General features: G+C 36.6%; 1 protein-coding gene across 2 annotated transcripts in view; it reads right to left on the bottom strand.

Annotated features, from left to right (window-relative positions):
- The window catches only part of RFX3 (regulatory factor X3), a 97,462-nt gene that overhangs the window by 28,212 nt on the left and 46,698 nt on the right, over positions 1–22,552 (bottom strand). For both annotated transcript variants that reach the window (XM_027709710.2, XM_027709712.2), the window contains exons 2-4: positions 19,802–19,926; positions 13,842–13,939; positions 2,207–2,465 (exon numbers count right to left, since the gene is read on the bottom strand). In XM_027709710.2, the coding sequence (XP_027565511.1) occupies positions 2,207–2,465; positions 13,842–13,939; positions 19,802–19,918 (474 nt within the window). In that variant the 5' untranslated portion in view covers positions 19,919–19,926. The remainder of the gene's footprint in view (positions 1–2,206; positions 2,466–13,841; positions 13,940–19,801; positions 19,927–22,552) is intronic.

Here is a 22,552-nt window from a genome sequence, read left to right as displayed (position 1 = left end):
CAACAAAAGAAATGAAGTTACCAGTTGAAAAGAGTAAACAGAACTAGTACCTCTATAGCAAAATAAAGAGAACTTGTGATGACCACATGTATTAATAAATAAATTCTCATTAATTTCTATATCATTTTTTTTCCATATGAAAATTTTTCAAACTAATTCAAAATTTGGAAAATTTTTCTGCATATTATGCTAGCAAATCAGTCTGGATAGAGGTTATTTTGATGATTTCAATAAATTCTCTATACGAGAATGAAAAAAGTTATGATGGTAAAGGCCAAATGAGGATCACAAGTGAAACAAGCTCTACCTATCTGAAGTGCAATCAAATTAAAATATTACATAGCTCTCTTTTACATAGTTTAATTATGCCCCCTAGTAAAATTACGACAGACTTGGTGCTTTAAAGTAAGTTTCAACTGAAGCTTTAGTGTTTCAATTAACTCTTGGATATTTCAGCTGAAACATACACACCGAACCTAAAATAGTAAAATCTAAAATCACTTTATGTCCCACTTCCTTAGCAAGAAATGTACTTCTAATATACTCTAATGTATCATACCTTCAGAATACTATACAGAATAAATACCACCCTAAAAACCAGAAGAAACTATTTTAGTGTCAAAATGCAATTTAATAATTGTCATTTAATTAGAAGTATTTTTTCTATTCTTAAAAATGAGTTGATAGAGCAGTACAGAACTTATCTTAAGAAACTAAACCAGGCTGTTTTATTGACCCATTAGGCAAGAAACAGATGTTGCTGAAGTCATGAACCTTAGATTTTGTTCAGTGTTGGCAAATTTTTAATTTTGGCAAAAAAATCAAAACGGTTTTTAATTTGCAAAATTAGAGCATTGAGTTTTGATATTCAACTCATTCTAGAATTTCCAATTTCAAAGTAAATCTACTACCCTTCACTTGTGTTTACTGAATACATTGAAGCCTCACTTGTTTTCACATTCAGCTAAGCATCTGAAATCTGAAAGAGGAATTATGCTTCTTTCAGAAACTCTGTTCCTCTATTAAAGTGATGTCAAATAAAGGCAAATGTTAATATAGATTATTTTTTGTAATTCAAATATAAAATTCTTTGTTGCTAGCTGAAAGCTCCCACTATGTTTTAGTGGGATATTATACTATTCATGAATCCATTATTACAATTCTTGTTCTCAGAAAATAATACTGCATAGGGTTTTGGATGAAATAATAATTTCTTCCATAGTACAAGAACTTTGTATTTGTCCATATCAATCACCTTAAGAATCAAAATAGAGAGAATTTATCAGATCATCTAAATTATCCAGTGCTATTAGACTGGTTACTAAAAATTAGGTCCTGTAATTTCATTGTCTTTTTGAATACTGGTGAATCTATATTATTAATGATGTTTTATCTCCTTTCTATACTTTTCAACTCTTGCTACCCTATGTTTCACAATTCTCTTCCCCATTACTTCCAAATCTCTAAATCCAGACCAGAATACCCAGAAGGATGAGGTAAAAGTACTCATTAGGGCTATGCAGCAAAGTTAGACACAGTATAAACATGTTTTCCTAACTGAAATATGGGCCGATTGAGTAAGCTCTTAAGGGAAGGATCTGTGCTTATGTTTATGTATCTGCAATATTATCTACCACAGTTATAACAGAGTGCATCTTCCCATAGCACTGTCAGACATTGTCACAATGAGCTTCTAATCTGGAATAGACTTTGGAGACATACCATAGATAAGTAAATGAAGTATTAAAATGTAGTATCTCAGAATTCTGAACATCTGGAAATATTTTGAAATAAGCTACCAAAACTATACTAATATCAGGCAAACAAACTGAAAAAACACAGGGAAGTTACAGATACTGATCTGTAGCTTACATTATTTAACACGTACATCTAACATAGTTATCCTCAGCGACACTGTATTTTTCTTATGTTTTCAGAAAAATTAAAAATGTTAAAATTTAAGGTTTGAAATGTAAATATTTGCAAGCTGTCAAGGGAAAGGTATGTCTTTAAGTTTTCATAGTATTCTTACTCCTGTATCTTAAACATATATAGTACTTTTTTTACAAAAAGTACTATATAGTACTTATTCTGACAACATAATACTGCTATACATTTTGTCACAAAAACTGTGTCAGTCTGCAAGAACATCTGAGTGACTAAGAAACTAGTCTCAAAGATTTTTGCATCAGTCTGAAATACTTACTGTCGCTGGGGAGGCCCGCGTTGTGTGAGTCACTGTGTGACCAGAATTTTCCATTGAATTCCCAATCAGATAGGTCCCTCCTGAGCTGCTGATGAGTTGTCCTCCCGTTACGCCCATCTGAATCCCTCCAGTGCCCACCATGCTGTGAGACGAGACCACTGTTGTCACCTGTGCAGAACTTCCTTGAGTATCAAAATAATTTCCCCCAGTGTTTTGAGTGTACATCTGGGTTTCTGTGTAAGGGTAAGTTGTTGATCGGCTTCAAGAAAAGAAAACAAAAGGAAAATACGTTATTTGTATTTCATTTAGATGAGGGAAATGTTATAATTCTAGAAATACATTTACAATAGCTAAAACCAAATCAAATAAGATTGGCAAACAAGCCCTGCCTCCTCAGAGAATAACATTTAATCAAGTCAAAGCATTAAATAACCAATTCAGTGTCAATGTTAAAGTATCCACTAAGTATCCACTAAGCATTACGGAAAAACTGTCAGTCCTATGTGAAGAGGAAGTGAGAAGGGAAGTACAATAAAAATTGGAGATGGGTAGACAGAGCTCATCCAATTTATAAGCAATTTATAAAGCTCCATCTTGTATCAACTTTTTTAAAATCTGACAAAACTTTGATTTTAGTCACATGTTATATATTTTGCATAAGGTGCAGGTTGGAAAATTACAGACAATTCATACAAATGTCAGCTAACAGAGTCCAATGTTCAAGAATCCTATGTTATCTATTGTTTTTAAATAGATTGAAGCTCTTGAATGAAGCTTGAAACTCTGAGTTCACTGGTGTTTTGGGAAATCCATTTATCTTTAAAGGGCAGATCAAAACTGGACATGAATTCACGTTGTGATAAAAAACTGTATTTAAGAAATAAAACCTAAACAGAACTATAACTTGTAAAAAGGTCAAAAACATGAAAGAAGTTAAAAGATATACAACAGTAACATTTTTAAAATCACTTACAAGCGTGAAACATTTATGTCTAATTAACCAGTTTACCCTAACAAACTATTCAGCTACTGAAAGCTTCTATCATGTTTCATGTTCTTATTTACTTATCCTCTTCATTTTATAATCTATTTATAATTTTTGAATGTGGATTTGTTCCCATGTATTAAATCTGATCTTTAAATCACTCTATTTCATAATTTTTAAGTAAATATTGTTCATTATTTCAAAGACTGAGCTTTGTATCTTGGCGAGCATGACAACAGGTAAAAATCAGTCTGTTTACCCAATCACTAATTTTCTTATTTAAGCATAAAAATCTGTAACACTTCTTGCAATCGACAGGCAATACCATTTTGAAATTCAAAGTTCTCCATTAACACTGAGCTGCATATGCTGAGGTGCACTTAGTCCAAGTAAATGAATTTCAAAAGTGTTAAGATTCGGAGAAAACAATCTCTGCCTAAGTCTCCAATTTGGCTAGTACAATCAAACAAACACAAAGTCCTGCAATGTCACGTAACTAAACAAGTTAAAAAAAAACAAAAAAACAAAAAACAAACAAACAAAAAACCCCCCAACAACCAAACACCAAAACCCCAGATACTTTTGTCCAGAAACGCAAGAGGTGGAAGCAGCACCCATGTTTTATGCAGTAAGCTGGTGATTAATACACTTATCCAGGAACCTGAAGTCAGGCTTTTCTTCCCCTTTATCTGTACAATGTTTAGTTTTTTATCAATATATAGAAATGGTCAAGGCAATTTGCTGGTTTTGGTTTGGTTTTTAATTATGAAAGCTTACATAAGATGAATTAATTGATAAACAACAGAACCAGAGATGATGATTTCTTCTTCACCTTCAGAAAACCATTACTTTTAAATAACTGAAGAACGTATAGCACCTTATCAACAACCAGTCATAACTTCTGCTGTATTAATTATGGGCACAACAGTTTCTCCTTTCCTCTTCAGAGACTTTCAAAAACTCCAAAACTTTAGTTTTAGAATCCAAAATGTTTCATAACCCTTATACTACATTTTTCACTCTCATCCCTCTTTAAGCTTAAGTATTTCAAAAGCCTCAAGATCTTTCAAAAGCTGCAAGAAACTTAAGTTAATCTAAAAGAAATTCCTTGCAGTCTGCTGAAAGCAAAGCAAAATAGTTATTTTAGGGACTAATGCTTAAACAGACATTTGATCTATCACCCTTTCTTCTGGAGATTAAAATCAGTTGACCTTTGCATTGCAATAATCTATGCATGCATATAGGTGCTGTGGAGATCCTGATTTATCTGTTCTCTCACGCCAAGGTATCACAGTGATACCTTGTGATAACACAGTGATGTTGTTTATCTGAAAACCAGAGATTAGAATCACTGAATTGTTAAGGTTGGAAAAAACCATCAAGTCCAACCATTAACCGAGCACTGCCATGTTCACCCCTAAGTCACGTCCACACGTGCATCTAGATGTTTTGTGAACATTTCCAGGGATGGTCTCTGCCACTTCCCCAGTCTGCCTGTGCTTGATCACTCCTTGCAGTGAAGAAGTTTTTCCTGTTATCCAACGTATCTCCCCAGGTCCACCCTGAGGTCATTTATCTTGTGATATGCACAATAACCACTACCAGACTGGATGTTGCATCTGTTTTTACACAATGAGAAGAGTGCCATGCAGCAGAGGACAAATTTAGGGAAATGTTGTGATGCAGGCTCAGGGGAACTAGTTCATGGAAATGATCACTAAATGACTGAACACTGTAATTTCTTCCAAAATAGGAAACAAAAACTTCATATCAGGTGTCAATAAGGAAAGGAATGAAAGTTTAAAACCATTGTTGACAGCAAAAATAGACATGGCTAGAGGAAATACACTGTACAAAAGATGTCAGGAGAACAAATCTCATTTACAAAAGTGGAATTGAATCTTTGAAGCAATGAAAACCCTAGAGAGGGTTCCGAATTTCAAAGAAAATTAAGTCATGGACTTGGTATGGAATAGGGAGAGTAAATGAAATGTTTGTTTGCTTTTGCCTTGTTTAGGCATACCTGCATATAATACATAAGGCATACCTGTATATCACACATATAATCTACAAAGCTGTGTATCATGCACAGTCTCTAAATAAGGATTCATTGTAACACAGCACTTATTTCTGCTTATAGCAGTACTCTGTATCAATGGATCAGTGGATCAGTGGGATACATCAATGGGCCACACTCCAAAATAAACACACTCTTCCCTTTGTTCCAACAACCAGCAGGTTCTTCTAGAAGAGCAAGTTCTAGATTTGGTGATGATTTAGTAAACCTTTCACAGTTGAAATTAACTGGATCTTTAAAAGTGAGATAAAACCATTATTATTACATGCAATAATAATTGCAACTTAGCGAAGAACCATTTAAATTACCCAAAACATAAACCACTTTATCTGGGATTTAAAAACGCAGCTTGATGAGATGACACTTTGAAAGCAGTTTAGAGAAATTACGTTTTTAGAAAGCAGACTTGAAAGTTTTAAGGTCCTTGCCCATGGTAACATGACCCTTTAAAATAAAATTGTAGCAAAGAGGAAAATATGGTGTTATATCCTTTAGACAGACTTGAGGGATAACTCCAAATAAGGAAGTGATCTACTTCTCCACAGCACTTGTAGCACAAATACCTTCTCAAATAGCTTGACACATATCATAGTCAGTTCTTTCACATTCCAAAGACAGTAAAAGCATTCTCTCCTTCAACAGCAGCATATAAAGATCATACAGGGACTAGCCCCAGTGTAACTAAAGTCATCTTGTTCTTTATGAGAAAAATGAATGATATACTCTTGCTTGAGATACAAGGTAAGCAACAGAACCTAATAGTTCTTCCTACTGAAACTGTGAAATCCCATGTTTACTAGAATGTGGCATTGGAAAATTCATCAGTTACAAATAAACCTAAAGTCTAAGTAGTTAGTCTGCAGAATCCTGGTTTCCAGAAGGCTGTGCAAGCTATATGTTTACCCTGAGAACAAGTGACACAAAGTCAGACACTGCATGAATTTAGAACAAGTATCTGATGTAAAGATCCCACATTGGAAATTAATGACACTGGCAAGAGTTGGACTAGGATTGCAAAGTACAAGAATTCCAGGCATTATCTATTATGCCTTATTGCTTACTTACGTGCATTTCATAATGACTTACAAAATATAATGCTATAAAGTAAAACAGATGGAGTTGTGGTATAAAGTTACGAAAACTATTTTTTTTGCACATGAAAACAGAAAATAATTTCTACATTCAGTAAGCCCCAGGATTACCACATAAATTAAGTGCAATGTCTTGCACTACATTATGGACATCAATGTTACTGAGCCTAACTTTTATAAACACTTTTGTCCCTTGAAAGACACTGACATTCTGAAGAAAGGAGACAAATAAAAGCAATGATACAGAAAGAGTAAACTTGTTGTTGTCCTCCCTTAGTTTTCAGTGTGCACATGCACACATGGGAAATCACTTATTCCCAGCTGAATCTATGATTTGAGTCTATGTAAATATCCAGAACCTGATCTACTGACTACTATGAATCAGTGTTCAAGCCATCCCATCACGTCTCAGTGATTTACATTGGCTGATCATGGTCCCAAATTTTCTTCAAAATTATATTCCAGTGACTTTCATGTCTTGCAAAATAATTAATTACAAAATTCTTATCACAAGCTGCAGACACCAGCTTGGAAAATTCAAGTGTGCTAAAATGCACACCCAATTTTTTACTTGAAGACTGTACTGGGTCTGGCTGAGATGAATACCTTTCCCCACAGCAGCCCTTACAGTGCTGTGCACTGCACTGGTAGCTAGAAAGGTGTTGATAACACACCAGTGTTTGGGCTACTGCTGAGCAGTGCTGGCACAGCACCAGCGCTGTCTCTCAACATTCATCCCCCTGTCCAGGTCAAGGGCATGATGCTGGAAGAGGAAAACAACCAGGCCACCTGACCCGAACTTACCAAAGGGATATTCCATACCATATGACATCAGCTCAGATACAAAAGCTAAGCAACGGAGGAGGAGGTTGCGGGGCATTCATTGTTTCCAATGGCTGCCTGCTAAGAAACCATTATGTGTGCTGAAGTCCTGCTTCCTGGGATGTGGCTGGACATTGCTGCTGATGGGAAGTAGAGAATAAATTTTGTCATTTTCATCTTCATTTTTGTGTGTGCAAACTTTCCCTTTTGCTTTAGTAAACTGCCATATCTCAACCTACGAGTTGTTTTCCATCTCATTCTCTCTCCCCTGTCTGGCTGGGAAGGAGAGAGAGAGAGAGAGCAGCTTGGTGAGCACCCAGTGTCCAGCCAAAGTCAATCCACGACGAAGACACAGACCTTTTATACTGCAACTTGAAATAGCAGTATCGCTTCACAGTATCTGTACAAGAACAGAATTCTAATTCAAACAAGAAAACCACTCTTTACTTTGTTTTTCTGTAATTCTAATTCAAACAAACAAGTAACTTAATAATTATTATCTTACTCAGGAACTAACAGCCTCAGAATTACTCCTGTGGGTTTTGGTATGGCTTACTTACACAGCTTAGCAGGTAGGCATGCAAATATTTTTTTTCACTGTCATCTCTGTGAGTCTTTTATGGTACTTAATTAACTGAAGTATTATTTCCTGGGATAGAAATATGATAAACGCTGGATGAAAATAAATACTTCAAGATACAGTTATTTATATGCAGATTAGCTAATGCTCATGATAATGCTATGGTATTGCAACATGTTAGAAAACCTCCATGCACAAAAGCAAGAAATTCTTTCACGGTAGAACAATATCCTTAAACTCCTTTAAGTTTTTAGGATAATCCTGTGCTCCTTAAATAACAGCGAGCTTCGTAGAAACTAAAGAGAACAGAATCCTTTGTCTAATACTGAGGGAAAGGCATTATCACAGCCAATGCATTGGTGCAGACTCTGGAGGTGATGTATCCTAAGCAATGGGAAGAAAAGGAAGTGCCACATATCCTGACACTATCACAACAGCACCCAATACAGCAGTCAAATGATAATGGAGAGGGCTAAATTATCTATCCCACCCTGTCTCATACAACCTCCTTCCCACAAAGAAACTTACTCCTGTAACCAGAATATTGATTTACTGCTTTTTAACAACAAATCAAATCTCAATGAAGCAATAAGCTTCTTCCTAAAAGTGTCTCCAATTGATCTAAACTGTTAAGACAGGAAGTAATTATTTTCTTTCATCCTTCCCCTTTACCAAGTAAAACTGCTAAACACAAATATAAAAACTTATGCCATGAAAGGACAATTAGTGCATCTATAACCAGAGAATGAAAACTCAAAATAAATGATTTCCTCTGTAATAGTGCATGGCTGACCTGCTTTATTCATATACATTTTCTCTTGTATGGGCAATTTAAAATTTATCAGTCAGAAAAAGCTTTATAAAATTTAGCTAAAATAGAGTTGCAATATTGCATATAAAAAAAAAGTAAATATGTCACTGACAGGCATTTATTAGCCATAAAAAAGAACTGAGATCTTCAACACTCAGTCCAAGATAATTTTCCACATGAAAACAAACCAGTGAAAGCACACACAATGCACAACTACAGAAAACTCCGTAAACCAGGGACCACAGTAAACGAAAACAGAGGAGCAATTCTATATTATTTTCTCAGCACCTGTAATTTAGACAGATAAGGAAACCTTAATTTTCAGATTTCTAAAAATTTTCATTAATTACTGCAGACTTATAGTTGAAGAAATATGGCATTGTTAGGAACATGTCACAGGGCTTGCACTAAATTTGCAAGACCTTAAGAGTTGGGTTTGTCAGGCTTCCTTTGTTTAGACTTTTCTGTGCTAGCCCTAAAGCTCTGTTCTAGCAGTAACTGTCAAACAATCAGATAACTGTCACTTAATCTGTTTCCAATTTAGCTTAGCCTTCTAAGATTGTGTGCTGTAAAACGTATAATTAAAATGCTCATGCATTGTTCTATCTAACAGACAGTAACAGCAAATAGCTGTTCTGTACAGAATAAACAATCCATGACCCCAGATTAAAAATGCAGCAAAGAGGATCATGGCATAACAATCTTCAAGAAGTATCCAGCAAATGTAAAACATATAAAGCACATTCAGATGTAATATGGACATGTAAACCAGTGAAGAACCAATAAGGTGTAGACTATGCTAGAACACATTAAAAATAGCTGCAAGTAGACACAGAGTGAATAGAGACCCCCACCACCCATCATACTTGTCCAGACATAACACCTGTGACAGTGCTAAATTGCTGCAACTCTCTGTAACTCATTCTCAGACAGAAGCCATTCACCTTAGTATGCAGAACGGTAGTAAAAGGGTACAGAAGGGTAGTAAAAGGGTACTATTAAGTACTAGGAAAATAACAACTTTAACTATATTAGTAATAATAATCTTTTTGACAGTTCAGATTTCAATTAAGAGTACTGTGGTGGGTTGATCCTGGCTGGATGCCAGGTACCCAGTGAAGCCTCTCTCTCACTCCCCTCCACAACTGGACAGAGGAGAGAGAAAAAAAAAAACAACTAAGGATTCCTGAGTCGAGATAAGAGCTGGGAGAGCTCAGTTACTGATCCCCATCAGGGGCAAAACATACTCAAAGTGGGGATATTAACTGAATTTATTACTAACAGGGTCAGAGCAAAAGAGTGAGAAGTAAAATAATCTTAAAAACGAGTTCCCCCATCCCTCCTTCCTTCCAAGTTCTACCTCCTCCTCCCCAGTGGTGCAGGGGGACGGGGAATGGGGGTTATGGTCAGTTGTTTCTGTCGCTGCTCAGAGTGAGGAGTTCTTCCCCTGCTCCCATGGGTCCACGGGCAACAATTGTTCACAAAACTGCTGCAACACAGGTCACTCTTCCACGGGGTGCAGCCCTTCTGGAATAAGCTGCTCCAGCATGGGTCCCCCACACAGCCAGAAGTCCTACCAGGGAAAAAACTACTTCAGCGTGGACTCGTCTCTCCATGGGCTCTCCTGGCAGGTCCCTCTGTTCCATCTTGGGCCTCCCACAGGGTCACAGCCTCCTTCGAGCATCCATCTGCTCTGGTGTGGGTCTCCTCCATGGGCTGCAGGTGGGTCTCTGCACCCCGATGTTCCTCCATGGGCTGCAGGGGCACAGCTGCTCCACCCCGATCTGCACCACAGGCTGCAGGGCCTCAGCTCCAGCTCCTGGAGCACCTCCTGCCCCTCCTTCTGCACTGACCTTGGTGTCTGCATTGTTGTTGACATGTTCTCACTCTGCTCTTCCCTGGCTGCAATTTTCACCTGTGTAATAACTTTCTTTCCATTCCTAAATATGTTATCACAGAGGTCTTACTATCACTCCTGATTGGCTTGTCCTTGGCCAGCGGCAGGAAGCCATCCTGGAGCTGGCTGGCATTGGCTCCACCAGACACAGGGTAAGCTGCTAGCAGCTTCTAACAGAAGCTAGCCCTGTAGCCTCCCCCGCTACCAAAACCCAGACACAGAAACCCAATACAAGTAATAATAAATTCTTGGGTGTGCATACACAGCGTGTCTGGCCAATATAAACCACACAAACTGTTGTAGAACAAATTTGTAAAGAATGAGGTTTCAATGCAATTGCAATTCTTGGACAATCCCAGCAATTAAAGCCCCCTTTGTCACATCAGAATTAGCAGTTACATGGCTATAGTTGATTAATACATCACAATCTGTGTAGGAAGAAAGTTTATGTCTGATATGTGGAACCAACTGGCTTCTTACTATAGGTGCAGCCATAATAGTCTTAATATATTTTAAACAGCCAGGTAAGCCTGAACCTGTCACGGTAACAACAATGCATTTTTGTTTCAGGATAGAGTGACATGCTTGGCAAGCAAAACTGGTGTTAACTAGAGGCAAATGCAGATAATATAGTTCAAATATTCTCATATCATACAATGTATGTGACAAGTTGGGAGTTACATCCCTTGTATTATCATATTGCCTTCAACTATAATAAAATCAAATAACTTTTAAGTAGAGACAAATCATGATACAAAATGCGTGGGAAGAACTGTGTCACAAGAATACAACAGTTACACATGACAAAGATCGTGAAACCTGACAAAATTCTTACTTCTATAATGAAAAGAATCAGGTAACTTTCTCCTCATAGATATTCTAACTGTATTCTTTGTTGCTATTGCATATGGATTTAAATCAATGCTGTTTTGCAAGTGACTTATTTTAAAATGAAGGATAATTCTTTCATAAAATCATAGAATGGTTTGGGTTGGAAGGGACCTTAAAGATCATCTAGTCCAGCCCCCATGCCACAGGCAGGGACACCTTCCACTAGACCAGGTTGCTCAGAGCCCCAACCAACCCGGTCTCGAACACTTCTGGGAATGGGGTATCACAGCTTCTCTGGACAACCTGTTCCTGTGCCTCACCACCCACTGAGCAAAGATTTTCTTCCTAATACCTGATCAAATCTAATCTAGATCTCTCCTCTTTTAGTTTAAAACTGTTCCCCCTTGTCCTATCACTATCTGTCCACATAGGAAGTCCCTCTCCCTCCTACTTGTAAGCTCCCTTAAAGGGATTGGAAGGTCACAATAAAGTCTCTCAGCCTGGGTTCATAGGAGAGATGCTCCAGCCCGCTGGTCATCTTTGTGGCCTCCTCTGAACCTGCTGTAACAGCTCCAGGTCTTTCTTATCCCGAGGACTCCAGAACTGGACATAGCACTCCATGTGGGCAGAGTAGTACAGACATGCTGTAACATTTATTTCAGAGATGTCTGTACACTGAATTAATGTCTTCACCTTAACTATGGGTTGCGGACTTCTTATTCCATTGTTAAAGCAGTACTGTTACTTGATATATTATGGAAGTGTCCTATATCTGATTTTGAGTTAGAATTAAGATTTTGATTTAGCACAGTCATAAAATATATCAAACATATAATCATAGGAAGACAACACAAAATCTGGAGTATAAAAGCATATGGGAAATGTGCTTCGCAATACATATAATATAATACATATTCTCCACCAATAAAAATACAATCTTTAGAATATTCCTAAAAGTATTGAACAACAAATTGACTGTCCACAGTTGCTGCTCACGACAACATGAGTAAAATCTTCTATAGGAGGTAAAGACAATCTAGATTAGGCTCACATGCTGAGGAGAGCTTTCTTCTCTTATATCCCACTGACTGATTTTGCAGGGATTCAGACCTAGAAACACCATAAAATAATAGAAACCTGAAGATTCATAAAAAGGAGTTAGTCACATCTGCTTCTGTTTTTCCCTAGGACTGTAATCAGTAATGTAGTACGCTTCCTATAAACTGCCAAAAGTGCCATAGCGCACAGAAGAATTTTAAAGTAATAAATGAAAAGAGAAGCTTGAAAAAGAGGTTATTTAACAATGCCCTCGTTTGGAGGCTAACAGCAGACTGTCATGGTCGCAACGAAGTTATGATGGCACTGAGTGCTGCTGTATGGGTCTGCTGGTTTTGGCTGGGGAACAATACTTTCTTCATAGTAGATAGTATCAATGATGTTTGTAGCACAAGTCCAAAACACAAGCCTGTACTATCTACCATGAAAAAAATTAATCTATCCCAGACAAAACCAGTACAACAGGGAAATCTTATACATATTTAAAATACATTGTTTAGAATTTGCAAGTGAGAAGAAAATGGACAAGACAATACATAAAAAACTAATTCACTGAAATGAGCTAGTAGAAATGACCAAAGAATGCTGTCAGTGTTAACATCATAAGTCTCTGATCCAAATAATACTGCTCTTTCGGACCACTTTTGGATTACCATCAACAAATAAGTACACCTTCAGACACTAAAAAAACTTTCCAAACTGTACTTCTTTTAAAGCCAGTTACACAGCAAACATGAAAAATGAAAACTGAGGTAGAGAAGCTCCTTCCTAAGCAACACAATCCTATTTTGAAGTTTGAGCCAACTTGAAAACTGGTGCTGCTCCAAGTCAGAGATTAGACTAGGTAACATCCAGAGGTCCCATCAAATCTAGGTTATTTTTTTCTATCTTTCTAAGCTTGTGTATTAAAGAAGCTTGATGATAGAAAAGCATGTTCACGGCAGTAGGAAATGCACAACTGTGCAGAAAAGAGGTTGAAGAAGCACCTTCCTCTGCTTCTCCTCATTCCTTTGGGAAAAAATGCTCATCTCATTTTATGAAACACAGGAATGAAATTACATTACTACTTTCTTTAGATAATAACTACCGCTATTGCACCTTTATATCATTTGCCACCAGGATTGCAGCCAGGAAGACACAAGGCCCTGCCTTCTGTCCTGAGGACAGAAGTTACACAATACATCTTTTGGACAGAACTTACCCATGAACTAGACACTTTCACAAACAACACTATGCTGTACAGGTAATTTCAGATAAGTGCAACTAAAACAATCACAAGAATTCTATTTATACAAACCTTCTGCCTTAATAAAGACAGTGTGAATTCAGTTTTTCATCCAAAAAACTACTCTGACATTAGGAGAACTTTGATTGAATAATTTTTCTTTCCAACTCAATATACAGTAGTTGATAGAATCTGACTGGAAATATGTATTTAACTTCACATTTTAATAAACATTCAAATTCTGAACACTGCCAACTTACATAGCTCCATTAGTGTAGACTGTGTCACTTCCCTCCACATACTGAACCTGGGCTGGGTAGACATGCTGTACCTGTTGCACAGTCTGCACTTGCTGTACCTGAAAACAAGAAAACCAGAAGTTTGGGATATCATAAAGAAGGACCAATGTTTCAGTGCACCTAACGGCTTCTAATCAATATGGGATATCTCTGCACTCGTAATTACTAAAGGTATATCAAAGCACTAGCAAAGAAAGTTACTGTTTCTACATAATATTTGTGCTGTAAGTTTGGTAAATGGAGCCCTAACATTGAAGATGCACATTCATGGAGCATACATATCTTCGGTGCCAAAGACATAACTAATCGGAGAACATAAGGATGAAATGAAGTGTAACTATGTTTGGCACCAAGCTGAAAAATCACATTTACTACAGAAGAAAGTATAATTTGGTCATATTTATGTTTTTTCTTATTCCATTTCAGTCCTAAGTAACACAAGCCTTAAAATCCCAGCTCAAATGTGTTGCAGTAAGTTTAGTAATAAAAGTTCACATTAAGATGCTTTAGCTCTTGTTTAATGAGTTAAATTACAGTGATGCAAGTTTTTTTCCCAATAGTGCTTTGACCCACTGTACAATTATGGACCAAAACCCCTAGTCTGAGTAACCCCTTTCCTGGAATATAATCAGCTATAACAAACTCCAACAAAACCTGGTTTTACATCAATGAGCTAAATGACAAGAGGCAGTAAGGCATGGATTATCTTCACATATATTGCTGGGGACAGTCACACATCAATTCCTTTGATTCATATATTATGTAGAAAAGCTTCAGGTTATGCAAATTTCCTCTCAGTTTTAATTTTTTGTCTTCTGCCACAGTAAAGATGAAGAATTCCATATTTTACAGCTGCCATCATTCAGAGAAGCCATATTTTGGTCCAAGAGCACTCCAGAATCTAAAATATGCAAAAGGACTTAAGAGATTTCACAGATTGACACAATTTTACCCATGGAATCAAATAGGGAAAATGACAATGCACTTATTTAGTAAACTGATGTAATGTTAAGTGACTGTAATTTTTCTTGGATTTATTGTTATAAGGCAACTTCAGCCTAATCCACAGTGTGTTCTAAGGACTGCAAACACCATAACCTCAGATCAGTCTTGGTTTCATGCATTTGATAAAACCTCCAAGAGCTCTTTGAGAATATCCTAGTCTAATACATTCCCCTCTGGTGTTTTTTAAAAAGTTCTGTAAATAAGCATATGTTTCATATCTTTTTATAATATTGATGCTGACTGAAAGGAAATACTAGATTTTTACAGAAACCTTCCCTTAGGTTGACATTAAGACCCAAATTCTGAAACAAGAAAAAACAGTCGAAGTTTTGAATGCATATTAGCATGATGGAAAATCAGATGTTTCTGTCCATTAACAGCAATGAGACAGAACCTGCATACTGATAAAATTCTACATAATGTACAAACACAGCACTAAAACACAGAGGTCACATTCCCCTTCTGTACAAGGTATTATATTTTCCCATTATTCTTGCACGCAAGCTGCTACCATTTCAAAGATGTCAGATTGAGCACAGTGCAAGACCTTTACCACAGAACTGAAATGATATTGTAGGGATAAAGTGTATAGAGTGCATCAAAGCTCAGTGCCCATTGGACAGGAAACTGAAAAATTCCAAAATGTGTTTATCTTCTGATTTGGAATAACAACAATAAAAATATAATTTACCATAAAACAAAATATCAAAACTTGTTAAAATTACAATTTTCATTGCTTCATTTCAAATTTTTGACCAATTTTTATATAAATCAAAATAAATTATATTCTTAATTATACTACCTCACAGGGATAAATTAAATTATATTTTATCTATAAAAAAAGTTATATTTTATCTATGAAAGTCTGTCATACTGAAATGCAGAAATTACACTGAAGTATAAAACAAAATATAAGAGCAAACTTTGACTTCCAAGAAAAAGTGCTTATGTACTAAGCAAAGAGTAGAACAACAGGGCAAAATATATATATATGGATTTTTGAATTACATTTTAAAAAGTACATAAAATTATCTACTGTGTCTACACAAACAGCTTGGTTGTTCAACATTTTCTGTCCTTGGAGATAAAAATAGTTTTCGTCCTTCATTATTATGAATTACTTTTGGCAAGTAACATACAAATACAACATTCTGTAGCACTCTAAGCACATTCATATTTATATCAGGCTAATGTCAGTTCATGATTATGCTTTTCATATGCTAAACATGATTTTGCATTAAGAGCAATTTTGATTAGCAGAAGTCTGCATCTTAGTGATACAATGCTTTGAGAATGCTATAGCCACTGTGTATGTGACAAGGAAGAAACGCTTTGCCCAACTTCTAATGCATGGATACTTTTATAAAATAGCTTATATGACTATTTTTAGTTTTATTTCTCCTGTCCTTCCACACTGCATGGCATAAAATACAAAGTGAGTTTAATTTTGAATCCTTAAAAGCTTACTGCACTATGCTGAAGAGTGCCTGTTGCAAAAGCAATGATGCATTAATGAAAAATCCCTGTATTTGAGGAAACAAGACGAAGAAAATTCCTCAGGCTATTTAAACAGAATTTAATTACACTCCCACATTTTTGGTCTTACGGTTGTTGCTTTTTGCTTACCACTCCTCTCTATCTCATCTCAGGAGTGACTGCTGCTGTGTTGTATGAAACCAGCTGCCACTAATGTCACTTTTGAAAGAGGAAGAATCTAGGTTTTCATTAATGGTACCTCCTTTGTTCCTATTTTTGGAGCATCACAGCAGACTTCTACAAGCTCTGTATTCATACCAGCTATATGGAAATTAGGGATTTGTTTTAGCTGAAAATATTACAAGTTACTCTTGTGCTGTTTCCTCAAAAGACAGGATGCTTCAATATAAACACAGCTGAAGAGTAAAGGCTCTTAGTCCACCCTTCCACTTTTTCAGCTTGCACTTCCTCAGGGCAAAAATCTTTCATTTTGAAAAAGATACGTATTTTGTGTGCATAAAAGAAACACTGATGCCATGAAAACAACCCCAAATTAATGCATTTAGGAGATGTCATTTAAACACAGTCTATATACAGGAATAGAAACATGGGAAAAAAAGACCTCCCTAGGAAAAACGAAATGTTATACACTGCTTTAATATCAACTAAAAGCAAATTCATCTAAAATTGCATTATTCACTAGAAAGTACTAGTAAATTACTGCAAATGATAATACAGGTTTCAGCTTACACCAAATGTTGCATATACACACTCATGTTACAGTATCCTTTAACAAAACCCTAGAAGTGTCTTACTGCTTTTAGCAATTTATATTCAGAACATAATATAATCCAAATGTGAATATTCCCACATAATTTGGATACAGTTCATATTATTAAGCATGTCCCTTATAAACCGTAGAAAAAACAAAACCACATCTTACAGACTGTGCATCTAAAACCTTCTCTCCAGCTTTCAACATTAAACGTGCAGAAATAAAAAGCCCTTCCTGTGCCATCAAAAGAATGGCTTTATTAAAATAGCACTCTTTCTCCACATTTTCTTTCGACAAACTGGCCCATTCCTACCAAATGTACATGGAGACAGTATTAACTTTAGGCAAATGCAACCTATACACAGATAATTCCTCAAGACAAATCACACCTGCAACCCTACAATTGAAATTATCTATCACATCTACATTCTTTATCACATTTCCTGCTGGCATACCATATTCACATTTTCACTCTTTTTTTTCTCCTTACTACTCATTTTCTTCCATAATCAGGATTAGATCTCTCTATACAAATCTCCCAAACATATGTTTTAATCATTGCAATACTGTCTGCACTGGATTTCCAAACATTCTTGTTGTATCTTCAAACCCTGACTCTTTAGCTTTCCTTTCTCAAACATTATGCTAATGACACAGTCAGCATTAAAAGTCAACCAGATAAATATAATTCAATATCCCCACAGGAAAAAATATTCCAATATAATGATGGTGTATTCAATGCAAGGGAACACCCAGAAGTAGCAGTACTAAAGGAGATATATGTAAAGTTTATCAAGGGACAGCCTTACATATTCAGGTAGTACAACAAAAAATTCTGTTTGCTGTTCTTATTAAGATATAATCAAAGAAGGAAAAATCCAATCTGCTCCTGGGCTTCTATGCTTTGACATGAGCGTTACATTATTAAGGGACAACTGGAATAACTTCAGGAAAAATGTAGACAATTGGTGACAAAGATTAACGCATTATTTATGCGGGAAAATATGTTAAGGAAAGTTCCCAGGCTGACCATTCACAAGACTCTCTGGCAGTCACACTCCCAATGCCAAAGACTTTAACTCTTGGGCCTGAGGCCCCCTCACAATGGGCATCTCCAGTCAGCAAATAAGGATCCCATTCCATCATAAAAGTTTTCAAAAAAGTAGAAACTTTGCACAAGCAAATTTAACAAACCAAAGTCCTGCTCATTTTTCATTTTGCTGTGACAAAAATGCATAGAACTTGTCCTTAGAGTTCAATCAAGACAATTATTAACTGCAACACTATAAAGTATCCTATATGCCACAAACTTGTTACCTGTCTTCCATCTCTCACATTGATCAGTACTTCACAAGTTCAGTATGTAATATTAGACCATTGCACGTAAATCTTATATGCTGAAAACAAGCAACCAGGTAGCACTACCAAATTGCCCTCTTGTATCTGAAAGGTTGAATAAGAACAAGTCATATAAATTACATCTATTAAACATCTGTTATCATATAGATATCATATGATAACAACTGTTATCATTTAGAAAATAAAAAACAAACAAATCATCTAGATTGTATTTCACAAAGAAAAAAAGTCTTGCACTACACAAACCCTACAAAAGGGTTACAGATAAAATCTTCTACAAAGGCTAGCTAAGTTCATACTATAGTAATGGAACTAGGAGGCATTAGAAACTGAGTCTGTGCATCAGGAAAAAATATTAGTGAAATGTTTGAGACTCTGGAACACATACCTGAAAATGCACTGGAAACTGAGAACTCAGAAAATGTTGAAGAATTTGATTTAGAGAAAAGCATTCCACTGGCACAGAAACAAATGCCAGTATTTAATAATTTATGTCTAGTTCTTATTTTGTTGATTTTGAAACTGTAAAGTTAGTTTTTCATGAAAAACAACAGATGTCACCTACAGTACTCATCACATGGACAGCTAATTTCTGTGTATTCTGGAAAAGTCTTGGACAGCCATAATGGCTATCACACTTAGTCCCCATTTTGTACCTCCATACTTTTCCTTTTTAGCTCCCCATTTTCTTCTGCCACCACTTCTTCCAAAGCTCATGGGTGCTCCATAGGAGTGACTATTTCATGTAATAGAAGAGTGCACTGTGCTGGCTGCTACAAAAGCATTCTTCCTTCCCTGGCAAATGCACATTATGAATTACTGTTTGTCCTACCACCAATACTTTCATGACATTGTGCATAGATCTGTGGGGAGTCAAGCCTAGAGATGCAAAGGACAATGCTTTCCATTTTTACATTTGTATTGCACTTTCTTGGAAATCCAAATGGATGGAGAAATGAAACAGTCAATAATATCAGACACATATCTATTATTTAATGAAAAAAATGTAAATATTCAGTAACATACAGTACATTTCTATGAGCTACTGCATGAAGTCCATAACGAACTACAGTTAGAATTACATATGTATACTACTAGAGCTTGTCAGGGGCTCTAGTTAAGGAACAGATCCTGAAAACAGCTTGCCTTTCTCCAGCTATTTTAATTCCAGCAAAACAAAATCGATAAAAGCAGAACAAGAGTTCATTTAGCAGTCTTGTACAAAACCAAGTTCTTCACTACATTGTAAAGAACTATCATTCTGAATTTTTGTTTTTTAATTTTCCCAAAACTAACAGCCACGTACCTGTTGCTGAACTGGTACTTGCTGTACTACCTGTGTGGGCACTGCTGCCTGGCCAGCCACAGATGTCTGTAAAGTCACAGTCGAACTTGTATCCGCCCCAGTCTCTGATGTCTGCATTGTGATCTCTGAATAAAATTAAGATAAAAAATTAAAACGTTAGTACACTGATGTTTTTATTTTGTCACTTATACTAGTACACTAATTTGTCCCTTATCTCTACTTAGATTTTAAAATTATCTAACACCAATCTTGGTATCAGTCAAAATTTTTTCAACCTACTAGCATATGAGTTAGTATAAATGGGTTTTTATATTATTTTTACCTTACATTCAAAATACCTTTTGTTTAAATATGAAGAAACATATATAACTTATCTGAGTTTTGTCACTTTAGGAATAACTCAGAAAAATCAGCAGCAAATCTTCTCTCAGCTTGAAAATAATTGGTCATCATTCAAAACCATTTTTAATCTGGTTTACTGAATTACACTAAAATCTCTATAGATTCACATTCAAAGCCAAACTTCCAGGAGGCCACAGAATGAAGGGGTCTAATTCAGAAAGCCAACTCTGAAAAGCATTTAATAAGTCATAGAGAAAAAGGAACTTAAATAACCTTCAGTGGAAAGCATTAAAGCAACCACTGTATTTAAAATATGAGAAGAAACTTTTTGACACTAATATCATAGAGAAATACATACACAGTGGACAAGGGCCTATGATCATGGCCCTGACATTTAAAGGGAACAATGGAAATTTGGGTAGAACACAGAAATGGTTCAAGAATCAAGGAAAATGCCTGATAAAGAAAACTTATCAGAAAGACAACCAAGGATGACATGCTCTCATAGGAAATACAGACTGGGAGCTGCAGATTCCTGAATTTTGCACAGCACGAATGACAATACAATTGACTGGTGACAAGCCAAAATGAATTTGAAATTGTGAATCAGCCTTTCCCCCCCCCCTTTTTTTATATTTCTCTTAAGTAGTGGATGATTAACTAGTGAAAATAATAACCAGATGAGGCAGGTTCTTATTCACCTGGTACCTTCAAAACAGAAGACTGTACACGTCTGTGAAGAATCACAGTGAGCAAACACAACTACTAATCTGTAAGCCAAATGTTCTGTGATATAAAATTTTACTGCCCTTAATCTCTATTAATCTATATTAGTTACAAAAATGACTAGCATTATCATGCATAATAAAAGAGATTTATATGCAAAAAAAAAATCTAGAAATATTTAGAATGACCTATGCGAGTGTTTTTTTTTTTTTGTTAGTTTAACACATGAAACCCATATGGCTGACAGGGAAGAGATCAGACTTCAATCCCTATCACCACCACCAAATAACAACCTCCCCCCAAAAATCCTACAATATTTTTTTGAGACAAAATCATGATAAAAAATTCAGGGACATACCATTATATAGTAGGAGAAATTAATTACTGTGCCAAAAAATTTTCTATCTTCTCCTTGCTTGACAACAAAACTGGCTGTCAATAGCAGACTCTCTTTTCAGAGCTAGGTTCCACAGCAGTTTACACTGATTTAAGGCTGGGTTTCTGCACTTCCTTCCTCCAACTACCTCTAATTCACTTCAGATTGAAACGTATCCAGTGTAAAGAAGGAAAGAGGTATATAACTATGGGATGGGGTCAGGGGGATAGGGTCAGGACCTAGCCAACTGGGACCATTCTTGGTTTAAACTCCAGGTTTGGTCTGTGGCACCTGACAGATTTAACTGCTTCTTCTGAAGTATTCAGAAAGACTGATAAACTCTTGATCAAACCTTTTTCAGATTAATCAACAGATCGCCAGAGTTTCATGTCAACTAAACCCTACATTTTTAAGCAGTGGCTGCACTTCAGGACCCACCACACCTGTCAAAAATAAGGATACAAAAGTAAAAGAAAAGAACTTCACAGATAACATTTACATGTTAAAGATTATAACAATTAAAATGGATGCCCACAGGATAAATATGTCCACAGGAGAAGTTGGAAGCCTCCATGCTACTGGAAGGCTACAACCTAGTTGCCATTACTGAAAGTTGGTGAGATGACTCGAGTGCAGCCATCAATGGCTACAGGTTGTTCAGAAAGGACAGGTCAGAGAGGAGGGGTGGGTGTATTGGGTTTGTGTGGCAAGGTTTAGGGTGCAGGTGATTGGGACTATACAGGTGGCTCCTCTGAGAAGCTGTCAGAAGCTTTCCCTATGTCTGATCCAGTTGGATCCAAGACAGAATCACTGCTGACCAAGGCTAAGCCCATCAGTGACAGTGGTAGTGCCTCTAGGGTAACATATTTAAGAAGGGAAAAAACAAGTTATTGGGCAGAAGCAAATTGCAGTCACAGAAGAAAGGAGGGAGAATATGTGAGAAAAACAGCCCTGCAGACAAATCAGTGGAGAAGGAGGTACAGAAGCTGCCCCAGGTGCCCAAGCAGAGATTCCCTGGAAGCCCATGGTGAAGACCACAGTGAGGCAGGATGTCCCCCTGCAGCCCATGGAGGTCTGCAGAGGCACATTTATCCACCTGCAGCCTGTGGAGGACCTCACAGTAGAGCAGGTGGATGCCTAAGGGAGGCTGTGACCCCATGGGAAGCTCTGGAGCAGGGTTCTGGTAGGACCTGTCAGACCCACGGAGACAGGAACCCATGCAAAAAGCAGATTTGCTGACAGGACTTGTGATCCTGAGGGGTCACATGCTGGAGCATTCTGAAGTTTCTGAAGGACTGCACATCACT

This window comes from Pipra filicauda, unplaced genomic scaffold, assembly GCF_003945595.2.
Source record: "Pipra filicauda isolate LSUMZ 115617 unplaced genomic scaffold, ASM394559v2 scaffold35_size7292922_pilon, whole genome shotgun sequence".
Classification (NCBI taxonomy): Eukaryota; Metazoa; Chordata; class Aves; order Passeriformes; family Pipridae; genus Pipra; species Pipra filicauda.
Note: the sequence above shows the minus strand (reverse complement) of the source record. Positions and strands in the feature narration are given on the sequence as shown.